A 22,650-nucleotide genomic window follows, 5' to 3' on the forward strand; every position below is an offset into this window, starting at 1 on the left:
TGACCTTTTAACCTCAAAATCAATAGACTTCCTAGGATCCATGCTAGTATCATACACACCAAATTATATGAGCCTAGGTTAAGTCAAACTGAAATTATCGCGTTTACAAGGAAAAGTTAACGGATGAACGGACACCGAGTGTGACACCATAATATGTCATATAGGAGGACTATGAGGCGCCGATTGTACCAATATTATATAGAACAATTATTTGTTATATAATCATTATTTATTAAATAATAACTATTATTTATATATAATTTACATTTTATTTGTAAATAAATACTATTATATAAAATAACATTTCTAATTATTTATATATAAATCCAAGTAATACTTCATTATTTGTAAATAATACTAGTTCGACATTCCATTATTTATAAATAATGATTATTTGTTTTTCATTATTTATAAATAATGATTATTTGTTTTTCATTATTTATAAATAATGATTATTTGTTTTTCATTATTTATAAATAATGATTATTTGTTTTTCATTATTTATAAATAATGATTATTTGTTTTTCATTATTTATAAATAATGATTATTTGTTTTTCATTATTTATAAATAATGATTATTTGTTTTTCATTATTTATAAATAATGATTATTTGTCTTTTATTATTTATAAATAATGATTTTCGTTTTTCATTATTTATAAATAATGACACTACATACTTCATTATTTATAAATAATTGCAATTTGTTTTTCCATTATTTATAAATAAGTTTTCTATTATTTATAAATAATAATTATTCATTAACAATGCCAGTGCACATTTCTTTATTTATAAATAATTTGTTGAGTTTCCCATTATTTATAAATAATGATTATTTGTTAAATAATGAAAACGTCTACTTCATTATTTATAAATAATTTTTTCGAGTGCGCCATTATTTTCATTATTTATAAATAATCATTATTTAATGTTCGAGTTTTCCATTATTTACAAATAAAGATTATTTGTTAAATAATGAAACATCTACTTCATTATTTATAAATAATAATTTTGTTTCAATATCCCATTATTTATAAATAATCATTATTTATAAACAATTTTTACAGTTTGCCATTATATACAAATAATAATTATTTATATACAAATAACCATTATTTATTAAATAATGGAAAACTCGCTATAACATGCAAATGTGGGACCGCCCATGATATGAATATTCATGATGCGATTTCCTTTTTCGTAATTTTTCTTCACAAATTTTTGTCCGTTTCCTCTTCATAATGGCATTTCTTGAAGCAATTTTCTAGGGATATGGTCTGATTGTAATATTCTTCATTTTCTATATAACTTCGTCTTCGCAGAAATATCAAAAAGTGTAATTTTATACGATTTTTCCTACAGTTCACAATCCCCGTAGGCGCGCGTGTATTTCACCTTTTCTCTCTGATCGTAGGAACAACCCAAGGGTTCATTACATGTTGTCGCGCACAAAAAAATTAAGCCATAGAAGTTGCGTGTTGTGGACACCAAAGTGAGATCCCAGCACGCGAGACCCACTTGTTAGAAATCCACTGAAAAATGCGGTTCATGGTGCGACCTTAGTATAGGGTACCTCGCAATACGTGTGAGTGGGAACAACCGGTGAATCGACAAAATGCTCTTCATCGAAATATTACGTTGGTTGGTCCCCGGAACTGTCGGGCGGAATTTAGCCCGAAATCCGGATCCTTAATGGAAGTGGATCAAGTGCATATGAGCTGAGAGAGTGAGTGTAAGTGTATCAGGCCCTTCTACTTTCTAGAATTTTTTGTTTTTTTGTTTTTGTTCTCCCAAAAACGCTCACAACGACAATACGGGGGCATGATGACCCCTAAATTTTTGAAAACTTATTTTTCTATTGAAAATTATCACAAAATTCACCAAAAGTGTGCACGAAAGCCTTCATATTTCACTTTTAAAACTAAAAAAAGTGCCCAAATGACAAGCTTGGTCGCTTCGCTGTGTCGCTTTCAACTTGAGAACGAGTTTACACGCATGCTCCCCCCCCCCCCCCCCCGAAAGAAATTCTGTGTACGGCCATGCTAAAAAGAGCCTGGCACATTGATTTATATATATGTTATTTTATATAATAGTAATTATTTACAAATAAAATGTAAATTATATATAAATAATAGTTATTATTTAATAAATAATGATTATATAACAAATAATTGTTCTATATAATATTGGTACAATCGGCGCCTCATAGAGGACTGGCGTATAAAAATAGAAGGAAAAAATTAAGTTGGTTTTTGGTGAGGCTAGTTTACACAAATATTAGAAAAGTACACTGAATTTACAAGCACAGAAAGCAATAACACGTTTCCATATTCCAATTCAGCATATAATGACGTCAAATGACAGATCTCTCCTTGACTCTCTTTGTCTTCTGTTCTCTGTCATGCTTCTTTTGACCTCCTTTATCATGCTCATTATTTCTTCTTCTTATGTTACCATTCTAACCTTCATCTTCCACTCATCAGTAATAAACTGGGTTCCAAAAGAAACTTATCAAACTTCACAAGTGCACTACACAAATTACACTCAGTCAAAATGAACAAAATTCTGACACAGGCTACTTTCAATAATCTTTACTAAGCACATGTCAATAATTAAGAGATTGGTTTAATCACAAAGATGCTTTAGCCCCTCAAATCAATTGGTTCCGGAATCCAAAGTCTAGAAATTGCAAAATTATTGAAATTGCAGAGGGTGCAAACACCTGTGCAAGGCTTATATTTGGTTCTACGAAATATACATGCATCACACCAATACTAATACCTTGGTCTTTTTCTTTTATTCTTTTATTCCCCCCCCCCCTTTTTTTTAATGATACAATATCTTGTAAATGTTTTGATTGCTTGTGATTGTTTGTGATTTGTTTTGATTTTTTTAATAAAAACATTATAAAAAAAAATACTTATACCTTGGTCACATTTGCTCTACGGCGAGTCGAAAACAGCAGTTTTATCAATTTTAATTCAGACCACCTATATGTAGTTGGTACAAAAAAATGTTAAAACGGCTGTTTTCAACTAGCCGTATGGCCGCCGTAGAGCAAATGTGACCAAGGTATAAGAAACCTACATTGGTTGCCAATATGGCAGAGAATAGCATTCAAAGTCTTACTAATTGTATACAAAGCACTCCTTGGTCAAGCTCCTAGCTACATTACAGAATTATTGAGCAGTAATCATGGTTGCAATTTGCGCAGTTCAACGGATCCTCTGCTTTTACAGATTCTATCCTTCAAAAGTAACACTAGGTGATCAAGCATTTGCTTGTGTAGCCCCCAAGCTCTGGAAGAGCTTACCCCTGGAAGTTAGGAAAGCACCATCCATAAACAATTTTAAATCAAAGCTCAAAACACATCTATTTAATCAATAACAAGCTTTTTAGGAGTCCTAAATAGCGCAGTAGAATAATACTTTATGGAATAGTTTCTGCGCTTTATAAAATTATATATTATTATTAATATTATTAAAAGACCAATGAAAATGAGATGGGATTAAAAGAACTTCCCAGTTTTTTAAAGTTCACAGTATGACTATCGCCATATTTAATTGATTGCCTCAATAACTAAGAAGTTACAGGAAGTTAAAATCAACAGTTTAAACACACCTATTGAGGTCAAAGAAGCATACTGTATGAATGGACCATAGCAGTCAAGCAAAGAATGACCATTTGGTTTAATCTCATCTCATTTTCATTGGTCTTTCTTTTGCCATTTTGTGACTTTGGGTTGATGAACCAATAGATTTTAGGGCTACAGCCTCTTCGTTATTAAACCAATCTCTTTATTATTGACATAAGATTAGTAAGGATTATTGAAGCTAGACTGTGTCAGAATTTTGTTAATTTTGACTGGGTGGAATTTGTGTAGTGCGCTTGTGAAGTTGTAAACCCAATTTACATACATGTACATCATCCATTGAAGACAAAAGATTGCAATCCAGCATACTATTAAAACTGCTGTTTAAAGGCCAGTGAAGGGAAACTTTGGGTCACACACATGACCATTCAATTTTTCATCAATGAGATTGCATTTTAATGATATCTTAAATATTACCACTTAATAAAATTACATTCTGAAGAGATACTAAATACAGAGAAAGTGGAAAACATGGGTGGCAGTGCTCATCAATTCAGGCCAGTCGAGCTAAAGATGAATAAAGGATATTGTTATGACTCCAGCAAAGGCTTGAGATTGGACCTGCATGTGGTGAGAACTGTTGTTGAGGAGCAGAGCTTGAGAGATCCCAAATCTTTACATCATCTCCACCAGAAGCAAATCTCACTGGTCCCTCCTCCATTGTCAATCATCAGAAAGGATTACAATAATCTGGAACATAAACTTAATTCTCAGCAAATATTCCTACAAGATATATAAAAGAAAAGAAAACATCCATTTCTTTTGGTGGTGAAATTGGTGGTGATTTTTTACCTGATTGCTAAGAAAGCATTAATGCTTGTAAGCAAGCAACCAGAGGACCGACGGCTTAAGGTCCTCTCCGAAGGACCTGGTACTGAGGATTAATGCCTATACCAAAGGGCACTAGCGCACCAAGTGGGAATCAAACCCGGGTCACCGAAATACGAATCCCCGCTCTACCGACTGAGCTATCGCGCCTCCCGCAAATGGTAAATACACTGTAGGTACATACAAGTGGAACGCTTCTGGCAGTCTCGCCTGCATTACGCAATTCAACATTCATATAGCAGCAATGCTGACTATAAAAACAACCAAGATGAATAATAATTCATAAAAAACACCATTTATATGGTAATGTAATAGTTCATTGACCATAAATTTGTTTGCTTTGTTTTGTTTGCTTTACTTTTATTACTGTGTTACAAATAATACAATATAGAATATAAAATATATTTCCATATGCAATATACAGAATAATCCATATTATCATCTATATAGTGTTCTAGCGATGCATTAAAAACGCGTATTTTGGTCTGCGTCAATTGCTTGTGCAGTATCAGAGCGTATCCCTAAAAAAGACCGAAATCCGACGAATATCCCATTGGCTCCTGTACAAAATTTGCTATTGAATATGAGAGCTTATTAAACAGTTTAGGGCGCATGAGCGAAATATACAACGCGTACAACAATGAAAGCAATGCTATGCGCAACATAGAGCACAACTAAGCTCGATGACGTCATAATAAACTACATGTCAACGACCAAAATTGATCCTACAGTGTGTATGAAGTGATAATGGCATAATGTGATATGACTTGTTAAATCAAATTGCTCCCTCTTTTTTTTTTTGGGGGGGGGGTTGGGATAGATGATAATAATCATATTGGATGGCTTTATTTCATGAAATAATCAGAAATATTCCACTCGTTAGGGCCAATATTCCACTCACCTGCGATCCATGGAATATTATCCCGAACTCTTAGAATATTTCTGGTATTCACTAGAAAATCACAGAAGGATAAATATGTGGGAAAAGCGGCTTCATATCATTCAGTAAGTTTCCTTAAAAAAGTTGAATTGATTTTAAAAAGTCTACTCCAGTCGTAATTAGTCATAAGCTTTAAATTATGTCATATTTAGGGAAAGGCCAGTTTGGCCTTAAAATATCTCATATTTTTTAGGGTACCAAGGCCACTACAAAGGGCATTATGCAAATCAATATAGCAGCAGTGCTGCCTTTGAAAACAGCTAATGAATAATTATTCAGAGAAGAAAACACATATATGATAATAAAATATTATGTCCATTGACCCAAAATGACCTTTGACCATGATCATGTGACCTAAGACATGTGCAAAACAATCATTCATACTTGATTACCCTTACATGTATGTCGATGTTTCATGAGCTAGATCCATAAACTTTCTAAATTAAGATGCCAATTCAACACATGGGTGATTCCTGCGTCATGGACTATACATGTGGACCAATTTTTCTGCTTTAACTTTTAAGTGGTATATGTTTCTAAACTCTGCATTTTGGGTTTGTTAATTGATTTTTGCAGCTGGAGCAAATTTTTACCTCTCATTAATTTTTTATGGGAATCCATTGCTAATTATTACGACAGGTATTATGCAAATGAGCGCCATGCCTTACATTGACGAGTGGATACCATGCGCGACCAAAAAACACACGTAAAAAGGATGTCTTTTTCAAGATAGGGCACGTTACGTACGTAACGTAATAAGGGTGTCAAAAACACTAAAATAATGAAAAAAGGGTATCTTTTTCGCTAGGAAAGCTATTTAATTTTAGGGTCAAATTTGCGAGGGTATAGAAAATTAAGACTAAAATGTTTTATAAAGGATGTACTTTTTGTCCGAAGAGTCAACACTACGTGTTTAGAGTACGATTTGCGCGAGGTGAGGGAGGTGGGGCTGGACTAAACCCAATAGGTAAAGGTAAAACCGACGACCGACGTCTGTGACATAACAATTGAAATATCGCTGTACTTGTTTTGGGGTTCAATTCAGTGAATACTTGCCAAGAGTATCGTTTTGTTTCCAATACTTGTTAAGGCAAAGGGTAGGGTTTAACACGCCAGTAATTGTTAAGGGGTACATTTTCAGTATATGGAAAATACCTGTTTAGGGTGCTTTTCGAGACCCCATAGTCGCGCATGGTATCCACTCGTGAATGGAAGTGGCCCCCGGGGTGTCATGGACATTACACAGAAAACACACGTTTTGCACACTATTAAAGTTCAACTAAAAAACTCTCTGAATTTAGAGTTCATTTTAATTGCAAAGCAGTATAGTGTTAACGGTTAGTTAACTCTACACGAATATGAAAACCAAATTTCAATAGTATCTTTCACAACTTAGGCAGGTTAATCATAAGAACGTCATGGACACTTTTTCGTCATGGACATTATGTTCCAATTACTAATAGTCTCTTCTAACTTTTTGCTAACTTAAAATGATGCTATGTTCACTTGTCCACTGCAACCATCCTGCCTGTGGGGAATCTACAGGTAGGACTATGCTATGGTATGCCAATGCTGTACAGAGCACACACTTTAAAAAATCATTAAAATATCAACTTTTGTGACCAAAATTACTAATTTCCTTACAGTAGCAATTTATTTTTCATAAGTAACTTGGGAATAATTTTCGTATTCACCAGAGCGCTCAAAAACTTGAATTTTGGGCATATTTTTGTGTACGCCCTCTATTGGTGGAAAGTATGTATGGCAAGAAAATTTTCATTTTTCAATCTCTATTTTAAATTAAGAAAAAAATAATTTAAAGAATCAAATTTACTGAAGAGCCAAGTTGTATGATGAATAGGTGTAATGGAAACTGTCAGTGTAAGAAAATCAAGCATTTGTCCCAAAGGAGAAAATAAGCCAAACATTGCCACCCTTATTTTGCCTCACATGGAGATACAACACTCAACAGAGAACAAAGTTATATCATAACCTTGTTCATTGAATGAGTGGCTATGTTGTCCCACTCATCCTACGAACGAGGTTATAATATAACCTCGTTCTCGGGTGTATACACTAGCATGGCAAAAAAAAACATAGACTATTTTCCTCCCCTTCCCTGACCCCAAACATCATGACCTTATCGAACTAGATCAAGTGTGATACTTGACATAAATTTATATGATCTAATTGCTGAAAATAATATGAAAAATGACTAAAAGCTCACCGATTTTTCCACCTCCGGTGACCATCACTACTCTTGGTTCGTTCAATGGTGTTTGATCGTGACAAATCGATAAAGAAAAAAATATTACGAAGCCATAGAGTTTTTCCACCCGGATGGATGAAACACTACTCGTGATGCATTCTGGTAAACATGTCTCGATAGCCTCGACAGATTGGCAATTTTGTTTCGTCTAGATAAACATGTTTAAAGAATGAAAAAGTCCAAAAACTCCAAATGGCTATTTTTGGGGGGCTTATCTATAATATTTCTAGTACTATATCAGAGCATCATTTGTCTGTTTTCCTCTTCCCTTAATACCCTTTCTTTCTTTTTTCTTCTGAGCGTAATTGAATTCTTTTGATTTTTGATTTCTTCTTTTTTTCTCAGTCTTTGTTCTTTGTTTCTTTCATTCTTTATTTCTTAAAAGACTTAAAGGGGAATGAAACCTTTGGAACAAGTAGGTGTGTGTCGAAACAGAAAAATCAAAGAATAAGAACAAAGAAAGTTTGAGCAAAATCGGACAAATAATAAGAAAGTTATGAGCATTTGAATATTGCAGTCACTAATGCTTATGGAGATCCTCCAATTGGCAATGCGACAAGAATGTGTGATGTCACATGTGAACAACTTTCCCTTTGACGGACTATAAAATACCCTCAAAATGTCTCTTTTTGCTTTTACTTATTGTGATACAAACTCTTTATCCATGATGTATCCTTTAAAAATCTGTATTACATGCCCTCCTCTAGAAAGAACACATGATCTACTGATAGATGTGATAAAAGAGGCAATTTAAGGACGTTCCACAGTTAAAGTGAAATCCATGTCATTTACACCGAACTTTGCACATAGATACTTAAGAACCTTAATATTCGAAATATGCAAAAATTAACATAGATCCATGAGCTTGATTTTTTGCTATAGAGCTTCAAAGTTCACCCAAATTGATGTTCTTAAGAATTGCGCATTCAAAATAATTTGGCATTTTTAGACCTCGCAAGAATACTACAATGAGTTTAAACCTCTATTACTCAGTCAAAATACATGAAAAAGTCATCAAATTTCGCAAGAGAGTTAATAATTGTATCGTTAGAATGAAGAGTCTATTTATAGTGCTATTTGTTTGCAACTTTAAGTCTAACAGCACAGTCAGTTCTTAAAAATGGCGTAAAAGATAATAAAAACCCAATCTCAAAAATGTGAAATTTCAATAACAGACTACAAAAGTACAATAAATGCTGCACTTTATTCAAAATCCATGTCATTTTCACCAAAATGTGCAAAGTTGTAGAGGAAGCTATACATAAGAGGTACAAACATTAAAAAATAGGGGTTCATGTGCTTGTTTTCAAACTATCAGCATTTTTATTAGAGCAAATGTGCTTTTTAAAACACCAAAAATGCGCCAACTGCTTTGTATCTATGTGAAGAAAAATCAAAACCACTCTACCATTTATTCAAACTCAGTACTGCAGAGTAAAGTATTTTGAAATAGTAGAAATATTTTTTTAAATGATCCATGGAATAATTCAATTTTTTTAGCTTCATAAAATAACGCATCGGATCTGCAGTTAGGGTGCAGATGATGAGAAAAATCAGCTCATACCCACAGCTAATTAATCACCTGTTCATCCATTGTGACGTCAGCGCGCAGTGTTAAATATGCGCAGATCATAATGCGCACAAACATAACTGTGGAACGTCCTTAAAGGAGAATGAAACTCTTGGAGCAAGTTAGCTTTTGTGAAAGCAGAAAAATCAAAGAATAAGATCAACAAAAGTTTGAGTATAATAGGACTAGCAATAGAAGAGTTATGAGCATTTGAATGTCGAGATTACTAATGCTATGGAGATCCTCCTATTGGCAATGCGACCAAGATCTATGATGTCACAGATGAACAACTCTCCCCTTTTGGACACTGAAAATATACCCCAAAACATCTCTTTTTGCTCATTCTAATCATATGACAAATGATTCATCAATGATATAATGTTGTGAAAACTCTGTACTTGTCCTCTCATAAAGAGAACACCTCACCTTGTGATAGACTCTATAAAAGTGAGAATATAAATGAAATAAGTACTAAAGTAATGAGGGAGTTGTACGTGTGTGACATCACAGATCTTGGTCGCATTGCCAATGGGAGGATCTACCATGTCTACATGGCATTAGTGATCTCAATATGTTTCTTTTATTTTTCTCTTTGATATGGATTCAGCTGGTTTCAAGGGTTTCATTCTCCTTTAAGTGAAATATATACTAAAGTAATGGGGAGAGTTGTTCACAAGTGACATCACACATCTTTGTCGCATTGTCAATTTGAGGATCTCCATAGCATTAGTGATCACAATATTCAAATGCTCATAACTTTCTCATTATTTGTCCGATTTTTCTGAAACTTTCGTTGACCTGTTTCTTTGATTTTTCTGTTTTCACACAAGCTATCTTGTTCCAAAGGTTTCATTCTCCTTTACGGGGAACTCTCCCCTCATCCTGAAATTTAAGGGGTATTGAATGTGTACCCCCCCTCCGCCGCCTGTGACAACAATAATTCTTAGAAAGTAAAAAAGGGGCCTAAGCTTTCGATCCTAGCAGAATCTTCGTCGGAGGCAAAATGACAAACATATAAAGTGGAACAACCATAATATAGACCACAAACAAGCTACAGCAACACTAGAAACAAGGAGACAAAAGGGGCATTAGTGAGTAGAGAAGACCAATCAGGTTAGTGAAGGGGATGAAAGAAAAGGAGTAGGCAGACACAAAGGGAAGTTAGTGTAAGTAAGGCCAAGAGGGATTAAGATAATGAGGCAGGCAACAAAAAACAGGATCTGGAACAAAACAGTGATAGAGGGATGAATAACTAGAGAATTAGTGAGAGGTGGGTCAAACAGGTTACAAAGAAAGGCATAATAAACTGGTGCATAAGAGTGGGGGGAAAAAGGAAAAGAATGGGGAACAACTGATAATGTGCAAAAGACATATAAGTATATATGATAAAGCATTAAACAAACTAAGAGAAGAATGTAAGTGTAAATATGTATCTATAAGTGATATGTATATAAATATATCCCAAAAAGAAATGTATATGAAAAAATATAAATACACATATGGTGTAACTGATATTGTAATCCGCTAGGTGTGACGGGAAAAAAACATAGGACTATACAGTAGGAAAAAAAAAAAAAACCCTGTATATGTGAAAAAGAGGAAGCAAATTGCCTAAAAAGGTAAAAGCAAATATAGAAGAGAGGGGGTGTATTATGAAGAAACCATAGTATACATGTAAATAAGCAAATGTGGTAAATCTAAAAGAGGTGAGTGGAGAAAAAAAAATATATATACAGTGTGTCCCACAAAAAACGAAACCGAGATTTATCGATGATTTATCATAACTTAATCACAAATACAATAGACATATGACCTACCATTGTAAAGCTTAGAATCTCTTCTTTCATCTGAAATTACTTAGATTATTTCTCCTTCACGCATAAGTGAGCAAAAACAATTTGAAGAGGGGATACCAAAAAGTCATTTGGCGGGCTGTATCTGGGTTTCAAAAAGAAAACCACATTTGTAAACAGTTCAATATCTGCTCTTTAATTTGATACCTCAATTACAGAAAATGGTCAAGAAATAACAAAGTTCTGGTTATTTGAAATAAGGCTTGAATTTTAATAATTTCATGAAATAAAGAGGTTTTACAGGCTAGTGTTCAAACTCACTCGACACTCTGTTTTGTTGACGATCAGCCATGCATTAAGTCTTTTGTTAACCATGCGATAGCTTCTGTGGGAAACCGGTGAAAACACGGTTATTTCATGAAATTATGGAAATACAAGCATTATTTCGAGGGAACATAACTTTTTTACTTCTTGACCATTTTTTGTGATTAAGGTATCAAATAAAAGAGCAGATATTGAACTTTTTAGGCATGTGATTTTCTTTTTGAAATTCAGATAACCCCCCGCCAAATGAGTTTTTGGTATCCTTTCTTCAAATTATTTTTGCTCACTCATGCCTGATTGAGGAATAATCTAAATAATGTCAAATGAAAGAGGAGATTCTAGGCTTTATTTTGGTAGGTCATTTGTCTATTGTATTTGTGATTAAGTTATGATAAATCATCGCTTAATCTCGGTTTCGTTTTTTCTGGGACGCACTGTATAATAATTATTATATCGCCTGAATAAGGAAGGAAAAATTGGAGCTGAGCTTGTATGAGATATGGGAGGAAAGTAGAGGAAGAAACTATAATGTAACTATTCAAAAGAGCTGAGGGGAAAAATGATATGTATAAATAAATTGAAAGTGGATAGGAAAGAATAATCAGTCGTTCCCCTCTTGGATGTTCAGGCCATGAGGTTGGGTGGTGCGAAGTCGTCTCATCCAGAGCTTCTCTCTGCTAGTACGGACTGAGTCAGGACGGGTACCTAAAGATTCGATGCCCTGTAGCATCATGTCAGTGAATTCTTGTGTAAAAAAAAATAAAAAAATAGTGAACAAAATATTGAGTGTCAGGCAGTGGCGTACCCAGGATTTTCCAAAGGGGGGGGGGGCAAATTCGTCTGTCAAAAAAATTGACAAGAAAAAAAAAAAAAAAAAAAAAGTTTTCAACAGCAAATAAAGGACATTTTGCACTAGAAAAAAATTTGACGAGCAAAAAAGAAAAGGTCTTCAAGTTCAAAAGAGGGGGCCACTTGTGGCTCGTCAGGGATCAGTTGTGACTCGTCAGGGGGGCAGGGGTACGTGCCTTGCTGGGGTTGTGACTCGTCAGGGGGTGCAGTCTGCCCCCCCCCCCCCTGCCCCTTAGGTACGTTAGTGGTGTCAGGTGAGAAAAAGACTAGTCCCCGGATCACGGAGCTTCCTATTATTATGCTTCACCGGAAACAGGTAGGAGCTTTAATATTGTAACCAGCTCTGTGGTCGCCACTGTTCAGTGGCTAGCTTTCTTTTATTCAGCACAAGAGGGCATGCTGAGATACTTACGTAGGAGACTATGGACCAGACGAGAATAAGGACAAATTTCCTTATGATTTTACCCGATTTTAAAACAAATCTTCAATTCAAGGATGATATTTGACTCATTGGACATTGGAATCCTGTTTAAGTAGAACCAAAATCTGCGTTTGGGTCAACACAAGAATTGGTAAGTCAGACTCTTTTACTTCGCGCGTTCCTACATAGAAATGACAGTGTTAGCGGCACTGGTCTCAGATCAGTCCCATCCCGTACATTTTCCTGTATGGCGAATGGTCGGGGTGAACCAGTGTGTTGTCCCTTGGCAATTCTATGTGATGCAATTACACTTCTTAAAAGTAAAAGCAGTAAATCCATTATATTTATTATATCATATCCTTTATTTAGCAGCAAGATTTTCTATGTCGTTCACAATGGAATGACTGATAGAACAAGAGATGAAAAGAATACTTGACAATTTGTAAAACTCATGAAGACCCTGAATGCTTATAATAACAATCTTAGTCATGGAATTGCTTTTTTGCTCTCTCAAGTATTGAGAGTAATAATAATTATTTATAATCACATATTAAATTTTAGTAGATCTAGGCCCTATTTGTTTAATAATAATTTTTATCTATAAATTGTTAATAATATAATATCTCTAGAAAATTGTTACAAAAATTTTCGAAATGACGGAAAAATAGACGCAACTTTGTGAGAAAAAAAATCATGTAACGGGTGGGATAACTCGGCCCGCGTTCCAAGATGTCCCGAGGTCCGAGTTGTCCCGACCCCATTTTGAAGAGTACCCTCTGCCTAATATTACACCGACGAGTAGCTCCCTTGGTTAGCAATAGCCAGGCGGCTTCTAGAGAGTAAAAATCATTTACTAACGTAAGGTTACTCTCATACGAAGCCAGGGCTTCTATCTCATAGACCCACACAAAGGAAGCCAAAACCTGAAACTTTCACCCCCGAGATTTCTACTTTCCTTCTAAAAGATCTAGACCTAAATCATGTACAGGGTGATTCCATACGTGTCGTACGGGACATTTAGAGAACATTTTACAGTTTTTTGACAAGAAAAACAAAAAATATTCCAGTAACTAAAGGTGATCATCAAGTACTACCAGAGTGTTAGAAAATTCAAGACTTAACATGACTTGAATTCACATCCTGTATAATACAGATTTAAAATAGTAATGTGTCGTACGGACGCAGAAAGAGTGGCTTTTTTCGAAATCTCAAGTTTGTACTCTAAAGTCTGTGACTTGGACGGATAATTTTCATAGAAACTGAACTCAAATTGATATTCAATTACCCAAGAACAAACACATCTATGAAAGAAAGCAAAATAAACATTCATGAATAAATAAAGCAAATTACAATTTTCGAGAACATTGTGGCGTACGGGACACTCATATTGTGTCGTACGGGACACCTCTAAATTGAAGCCAAACTTTCTTACTTTATGTCTCTTTGACTTCTTCAATCACTCTATTTGGCTGATGATAATGAAAGTCCTATCAAACTAAAGACATTCATTATGTTAGAAACCGCAATTGGCTGAATATTTCTGTCAATATATCATAAACAAAATAATGTGTCGTACGGGACACTTGTGTGTCGTACAGGACACTTCTGTGTCGTACGGGACACTTCTGTGTCGTACGGGACACTTGTGTGTTGTACAGGCACTTGCGTGTTGTACTGGGCAGTCTGAATAAAACAATGAACTTTTATCAATTAGAAGGGGAGCATTGCCCCTAAATTCTTCCTTTTTAATGAAAAGTCTTTTAATAAGTAGTCATTCAGGACAATATAATTAAGTAACCTCAATATATACAATCGGGAGCAATATGTTATCATTTTTTTCATGATGGGAAATGTACAAGGGTTCGCAGCATTTTTTCCAAGCTGAAGAACTTGAGGTTTTGTGTGAAGTTATATTTTAGTAAATTATTTGATGATTTCCAATACACTATTTAAACAATGAATGAATGAAACTGTAAATTATGGGGTTAAAATGTCATAATTTTTCATATAAAATGTATACATACATGATATATGTCACAACTGTCACTTATAATTCCACAAAAAATTTTTCTAAAGAAATGCGGTTCTACTTTTTCAAACCTTTCTGCATTTCATGAAACCATATGGTTTGTCTTATTTTTATTTTACAACTTGAAAAAAGTAGGAGTTTCAATACTGTATATAAAAAAATTAGTGATCATCAAGGGAAGTCCAAATAGTTAATTGATATGTAATTTTTTTACATCTTATAATAATTCCATGCAAGAGGAAGTCATCTTCCAGGCTAGGGTGAATCAATTCTCGCTACCCCAAATAGCGATTTCGCCGAGATCCGGGAAAATCCCTGTAACGCGCATTGCATTATGGGATAGCTTTTCGGTATTACAACTTCCTGTTCGGAAGTCCAATTCACTGTTTTGCCATTCAGATCAACAGTGCCGTCATGCACAACAACACAACGTCGCTTTCGCTCGGAAAGTTCGTGATCACAACCCTCTCTTTCACGATACAGTTTAACGGCCTTTTCTGCTAAAGTCATTAATTCTGCCCGAGGCTTTCCATTGCACGGTATTCCTCTGTCAGTTAAGATTTTTTAAAGTTCCGAAACTGATTTTTTATCCATTTTGTGGTCGACGAAAAATTGAACGGAATGAATGCTGTATATATTTAGCGTCTAGTGGAATACGATCGTGATGTCAGGCCGGTCGCTAAATGCAAAATTTTAAGATATTCACATTTTTGTTTACTTTTTTATAACCAAATAAAAACATGAATAAAAATTATTTTCACGTAAAATATATATTTTTTTAATATTTATAATTCAAATGGAATCAAAACTGACCAAATTAGATAAAAAGTATTATAATCTGTACATATTACGCTGATTGGCATCGATTTCAGCGTAGTGGAGAACTCAGTATCGCGAACCTCGCGCGAGCATGACTCTGAACCGGAAGTGGTGATGACGACCCGACGGAGTGAAAATTATCTCGTCTCGCGCATTATGAGATATTTGTTCCTATTTGGGGTAGCGAGAATTATAAAGGTTTTCTTTTCATGCTCAGTGACAAAGAAATTAACCTGCTCTGACCAGTGAAAATCACCAGTTTAGCTGCAGGGATTCCCAAAAGAATACACCTACACTATGACATCAATTAAATGGTTAGAATCACCTATATCATGTTCTATGGAGATAAAAAAAGTATTTTTTTAAGTTCACTTTATGTCCAATCAATTACTTGAATTAAAATAGGCCTACTATTTACAGTTTCTGAATCAAAATCCTGCAATTAAATGCATTATATATTGTGTGTCGTACGGGACAACTTTTAATAGGACAATTATTAAAAAATGAAGGACTGTGATTAGATCCTTATGGGATAAATCGATCACCCATGGGTCAAAGAAAGAGAAACTGATATTGTGAAATTGCATATCAAAAATAAAATTGTAGGACAAACTTTTGCATCTTTATGTGTCGTACGGGACATTGCCAAAAATAGGTTCGGAAAAATCAGGGCTGCCCCTATTATGGATCATGAAAATGTTGTAGATATCATTTGGAACCATCAATGATACATTATTCCATTGACGTGCAATATTTTCAATCTTCTCGTGCTTTGCCAATAATTGTTTCAGGCAGTGTTTGTACTTGACTATTTAATTAGCAAAATTATTAAAAATTGAAAATTCCATTATTCTTCCCCAAAAAAACTATATCTGATTTCACTTTTGGTTAAAACTCATAATTTTCATAAAATTTAGGTATCATAGTAAAATATTACACTACTTATGACTTTAATATTGAAAGCATGTTGAAATTTCTGATATTTTTGAAGTTCTAGTGTGGAATCGCCTACATGGTCATGGGATAAAACTTCATTTCCGACATTTCTACGCTCTCGTTGTTATTTTTTTTAAAGAATTCATCAAAAAAAAATGAGAAAAATATCATGAATAGACGGAAGAGACTTATCTTGTTTTCTATTGTTCTTCGCCAACGTTACAGACGCGTGCGTCGGGTAACGTTGGCGAAAAACAATAGGAAACAAGATGGCGGCGTAAACATCGGGCAAGTCTCTTCCGTCTATTCATGATATTTTTCTCATTTTTTTTGATGAATTCTTCTTCAAAAATAAAAACGAGAGCGTAGAAATGTCGGAAATGAAGTTTTATCCCATGTACATGATTTAGGTCTAGGCCTAGATCTTTTAGAAGGAAAGTAGAAATCTCGGGGGTGAAAGTTTCAGGTTTTGCCTTTTGGCTTCCTTTGGCTTTGTGTGGGTCTATATTATGAGATAGAAGCCCTGGCTTCGTATGAGAGTAACCTTACGTTAGTAAATGATTTTTACTCTCTAGAAGTAGAAGCCGCCTGGCTAGTTAGCAAGTGCCCAAGGCCAAGCTCCATGTCAAAGTCAACGTCAAGACCCTTCCCTACTCAACATCCAACGGGTGGGCATGTGCAGTGGCGTAACAGGCGGGGGGGCAGGGGGGGCAAGTTGCCCCCCCTGGCGGATTTCACCGGGAAAATAAAAGAAAAACGGGAAAAAAAAAAGAGGGAGAAAGAAAGGGAAAGGGGAAGGAAAGGGGAAAAGGAAAGGAGGAAAAGGAAAGGGAAAAGTGAAAAGAAAACGAAGAAAAAACTTTTTTTAATGGAAAAGGAAGGAAAGCGGGAAAATGTACGAAAGAAGAACATCTGAGAAAGAGCAAAGCATTCCGAAATAGGCCTATGTAATGCAATATAGCACAGTGGGAAATAAATCAAAAGATGACAAAATGGCAAATTGCGGGAAACGAAGGTAGAATGTAATTAGTCAAAAGCTAATGGACTGCATACAACATTGTGCTTTAAGCTTGCTAAATGCGGGGCTAAATTGTATGCAAATAAGCTACCGGGGCTTTGCCCCAGACCCCATGTACGCAGTAGGGGCTCTTCATTTATAACCTCCAAATGGCTTCAATCACTGGCAGACAGGCGGGGGGGGGGGGGTCTTGGTTCCACACCCAAGAGGAAATAAAATAGATTATAGGAGACAACGTATAATGAAATGAATGGAAACAATAAAAGGTGTTATTTGCTGAATATAAGTGAAAAATATGTCACATAATTAGAATTTAATTTCAATAGGCTTTTTTTTCCAGCTCGCTTTGCACGCTGGCGACTTTTTACAAATTTTTCCCACATTGCAATGTTTTGCTCCCGCAAAATATTTGGTTCATTACGCAACTGGGTTGAATAAATGTGTTGTGTAAAATTAAGCTATATTCTGTATATGCCCACGATTTGATTAAAATAGCGGCAATCTGCGAGGTTTAAATGGCTTTGATATCAAGAAGTTCCGGGGGCTCCGCCCCGGACCCCAACCGCACAGCACAGCGTATGGAAGGGTTGGGCCATGGCTTCAAAAAGTTCTACAAACAAGAACAACAAAAAAAGGAGGAAAGAAAAGCAAAGGAAAAGTGTAGGATATGATTTTATTTACTGAAAAAAAAATTGCTCAAAGTTAGATTCTCAGGAAAAGGTGATTTTTTCTCGCTCGCTTCGCTCGCTCGGGACTTATATAAAGCAGCTTTTTAGCACATGTGCTATAATGCGCCCTTCGGTTTTTTTTTTTTTGCTCTTCACGCTACTGCCGCACAGAATCCTGTTCACAGTGGCGTACAGACCACAAAAAAAAGGAATCTAAAGAGAGAAGAGTGAAATATATTATTCTCTGGATATAAGGTCAAAATCTATCACAAAATTGGATTTTTGTATTAAAAAGGTCAAAATTTTTGCTCGCTCGCTTCGCTCGCTCGCAACTTTTTTTTAAAGATAAATTCTGCCTGATACGCAATATCTGGCCTTCTCAAAATAGTAGCCTCATTACACCTGGAAATTTTTGGCTCTTGCCCCCCCTGGCCACCGACCCCTGTTACGCCGCTGGGCATGTGTGTACCGTCCTTAGTTTAATGCCATAGCCATAGGCATAGCATATCTGCATTAGACCAAAAGCTTCGGTCTCTGTTATGTTGGTTGTTCAGCTGAACTCCGTTGGCTTCACTCACCAAATACAGAGACCGAAGTTCTAGCGCGATCTGTACAGGGGACTCAATGGCCATATGTTTATGTACTTAAGATCGGATAAAACGGGGAAGTGAATTTGCGCGACAGCCGAGGTAAATCACTGTTTTTGTTCCTTTTAACTTGATTTTTCTCCGTTTTGGGGCAATTAATGCCAAGAGGGAATATTAATTTGCATTTTGGTCGCGTTAATTTTCAAAATTTTTATTCATTAGAGACAAAAATTGAAGAGCCCCGACGGGGGGATTTCGCATTGCAAGTCCCCTAATGGTGGCTGCACGCTAGCGAGCCGTCTGTGTACGAGGAGAATAAAAATTAACAAAATGTTAAAAAACTCCTCGAAACAGACGGCTGCCAGCTGTCTAATCTGCATAGGCCTAGGGGGCCTATACTATAGTATAGGCTATATACTATAGTACCGTATGGGTATGGTTGGAAGTACCCCTTATCGACCACCTAATCTTCTAAGCATCGTATCTGCGAAAATATTCATCAATTTTACCCAATTTTCGTCTCATTTGTGCAGAAAATTGAGCAGATCAGATTCCCATGTTTCGCTTGGCGACTCCGATTCAATCCGCGTATATATCGACGAAAAACGAATACGACGATTTTACATTTGCTCATTTGCACCCGTCTTTTGAAACCGACCACCCGCGATACACTAAGTTTACGGCCGATTCTTGTCGCGGTGGCGAAATATTTTTACTCTTCCAAATCATTTCTATGATGTCAACATGCTAAATGATCGTTTCACTACTTCCAGTGCGAGTTCCGGCACATGATTCGACGATTGACGACGGGCATTTGTTCTAAAGCCGTTTTCTATCGGATTTCTTGGTTTTTCAGCGGGGTTTGGGTTTGGTCAATACAATTTTGATTAATTCTACTAAATTTTTACTTTTTGTTGCTTCTTTTTTTCTCGTAAAATCGATTCATACCGTTTCTATGGACACTGCGCCTACTCTCCCGCGCGTATCGTTTGTAATACGCAATAATTTTAACGCGCGCAAGGTGGTCGGTTTCAAAAGAGGTGGTCGATATGTGGTAGTCTCACCATACTATTACTAGTATTCAACCCGGCATAAATCAAAGATTTTGACATATTCCCCAAAATATTTAGAAATAGGGAATTTCTCTTAATTTCATAGCTTTGTTATTTCCAGGGTAATCTGTTGTCGATATTTTCTTTGTCAATCTGTCGACTGTATGCACGGAGGATCGAATTATGCGGCGATGGCCTTTTGCACTGAATGGTACCGGTATACCCAGTTGTTGTGTGTCCGGACAGGTTGTGTGTCCGGACGATCAATTTTAGAAAGTCATTTGGAAAAAATTACAAGCGAAGTTTCATCAATTTTTAGTACAAAATGTTAGTAGGGTGTCTGAAGCCACACTGGAAAGTGTCAGCATAAAACAGGCTGATTTAGGGGAAAATATGGCACATTTTTTCGGGGAAGTTCAGGCTACTAGAAAAATGTGATCTGAATTGATTATTAACTTGTGTTTGGCATGTATGGAAAGAAAGAATTCAGGGGCTTCTTTTGACAGTAAGGACAAGTTTATATGATCATTTTGAATAAGGATTTAGAGATAAATTGCAAACCCTTATTTTTGTGTGTGTTGAGATTGCCATTTCTCCATGCGTTTTCTATGGGAAAATGAAATTTCTGTTTTGCACAATTTTTTTCACTTTGTCGCAATTTTTCATTGTGATCTGGTTTCCAAATCTTTATAAAAATCATACCATCAGATAGAGCATAAAAAATCCTATTGGACTCTTTATGGACAAGTTTTTGGCATTAATAATAAATTTATAACAGCTCTTGGAAGCTAAAAATTTGGATTTGTGTGTGTCCATTTCTTAACTACACAGTCTATGGCAGAGAAATGCTGAAAATTTACCTAATTTCATTCTTCTTTTATGCAGCCAATAATTGGATTTTTTTCAAAAATGTTGCATTTCTGTCAGTCTGAAGGTCATTTCTCTTCAAATTCACAAAGAAAATGTGATATTTTCTTGAAATAAGAAAAATAATTTTTTTCTCCAGACACCCTAATGTTAGGAAATATTATAAAGAACAAAATAGAAGATAATTACAAGTATTGAATTTCATATTTATAGTGTAATCCAAAGACAAAAAAGAAGGCTTCAAAAAGATAAACTGTCCGGACACCCGACCCCCCATCCTACTACTAGTATTCAACCTAGTGAGGATTGATTATGTACCAAAATCCGTCGCCGTATAATTCGATCGCCCGCGCACACAGTCAACTGGTTGAAGAAAAAAATAACGGAAAAAGAATAACCAGCATCTGCTCTTGGAAATAAGACGGGTCTGAAATTCAGGTAAATTCTATAGGCCTATTTCTATATGGCAGGGGGTCCTAAAGCTGCGCGGGTCCTAAAGCTACGCACCACTCATCGCGCATACAGTTTTTATGGCAAATGCGCACTCTGTGTGTGGAACTGTGACTGCAGAGTGACGAACGATTCCTATTCAATTTTTTCTACAGAGGCTGCAGTAAATCTCTAAATGCAGAGAAACCAACAACTGTTTGGAATTTTGGAGTTATATTCGCTTAAATTTCATTTTTTCCTATAATAATATGAATATATTTTAGAAATTGAGGCACAGGAAATACTATTTTTTTGCATGATAAATCGAGTGCGTAGCTTTAGGACCCCTTCTACATCGGGTGGCGAAATCAAGAGGTGTTCGGAAAACATGGCGGGATTTTCGTTAGTGAGTTTTGCGATATTTTCTTCTTGGTTAATGATCTTTAGAATGTTTGCCACAGATTAGTGAAAGATATTTGTTGAAATATTAAAATTGGGATAGTTTTTATTGTTTGAAAACAAAGTGCGTAGCTTTAGGTCCCCCCATCATATATTTGAGGAAACTCTCCAAACGGGTTGAATACTAGTGCCCTTACGGTATAACGTACCGGTACGGCGGATAGCCTTTAACAAAACATGATTAACTTTATTTAAAGAATTGAAAATGAACGATTCCGTTTGAGAACTACAATTACAAGTTGCAAATCAAATATTACTGACCAGCAATAAATTGGGGTCAACACACAAATGAATCCATTAGTTTGATTACTTACAGGTAACTGTGTCTGATTCGTGCTATTCTTCAAAAAAGGGAACAGATTTACATTTTACAAATATCGTTCTCCGCTCCATTTCCACCGCTAGTACTACCCAACGAACGTAGAGGGCAGCGGATCTCCGATACCAGAGTTATCATTAGACACCAACTCAAGTCAACGCTAAAGTTAGATCTACTAGTCTAGTCTTAATCTGAATTTTACTAATATATAGATGGAAACATCCCATTAGAGAGGAAAGTATCCCTATATATATTTAGACTATTTTGTTATTAAGGCCAAACTGTTAAAACTCCTGATTTTAGAAAACCCGTATGCCTAGATCTAATTTAGACCCTAACTAGAGTTAATATTAAAGGTATAGTGTATGATTGGTTCATCTCAGACAAGGGCAGTGAATCAATTGTGAATATATTTTTTTCATTAAATATCTATATCAATGGTCTACTTTAGCACTGAACAGAAATTGGTATAACTCTTCTGTTTTGGTGATATTGAGGGGTCAAATATATATTATAGGGATCGGTTAACCTATTCAATTTGTTTCCGCCCTCTCGAGTTAGAAAATAAATTGATATTAGAACGCCGTTTGATTCATGCATATTCATTATAACATCGTGGATATTCATAAATACGTCATGGCGCATGCGCATTATCGACGAATGCTAAACGCGTAGCGAGAGCAGGGTGGAAGTCATGCACCGGACGCTGCATGCACAATGCGCCGATGGTTAGGCGGCCACTGGCTGCTGATACTGAAGTCCACCTCCTGGACTGCCGAACACAACACACTACATCCCCATAACATGCATACACACACCCCT

General features: G+C 35.6%; 1 protein-coding gene across 2 annotated transcripts in view; it reads right to left on the bottom strand.

The window, feature by feature from the left end:
• Positions 1–21,918, bottom strand: part of LOC129256656 (protein NEDD1-like) — a 57,799-nt gene extending 35,881 nt beyond the window's left edge. Inside the window, exon 1 of one of the 2 annotated variants that reach the window (XM_064097773.1) lies at positions 21,824–21,918. Coding sequence is in view for 1 of the 2 variants with exons in the window: in XM_054894816.2 (XP_054750791.2) it covers positions 4,180–4,312 (133 nt within the window). In the remaining variant the exon portion in view is untranslated. Of the gene's footprint in view, positions 1–4,179; positions 4,376–21,823 lie in introns of those variants that run through there. The other variant, XM_054894816.2, reaches the window with a different exon arrangement.
• Between the last annotated feature and the right edge of the window lie 732 nt (positions 21,919–22,650).

Source organism: Lytechinus pictus, chromosome 3 (assembly GCF_037042905.1).
Source record: "Lytechinus pictus isolate F3 Inbred chromosome 3, Lp3.0, whole genome shotgun sequence".
NCBI classification, from domain to species: domain Eukaryota; kingdom Metazoa; phylum Echinodermata; class Echinoidea; order Temnopleuroida; family Toxopneustidae; genus Lytechinus; species Lytechinus pictus.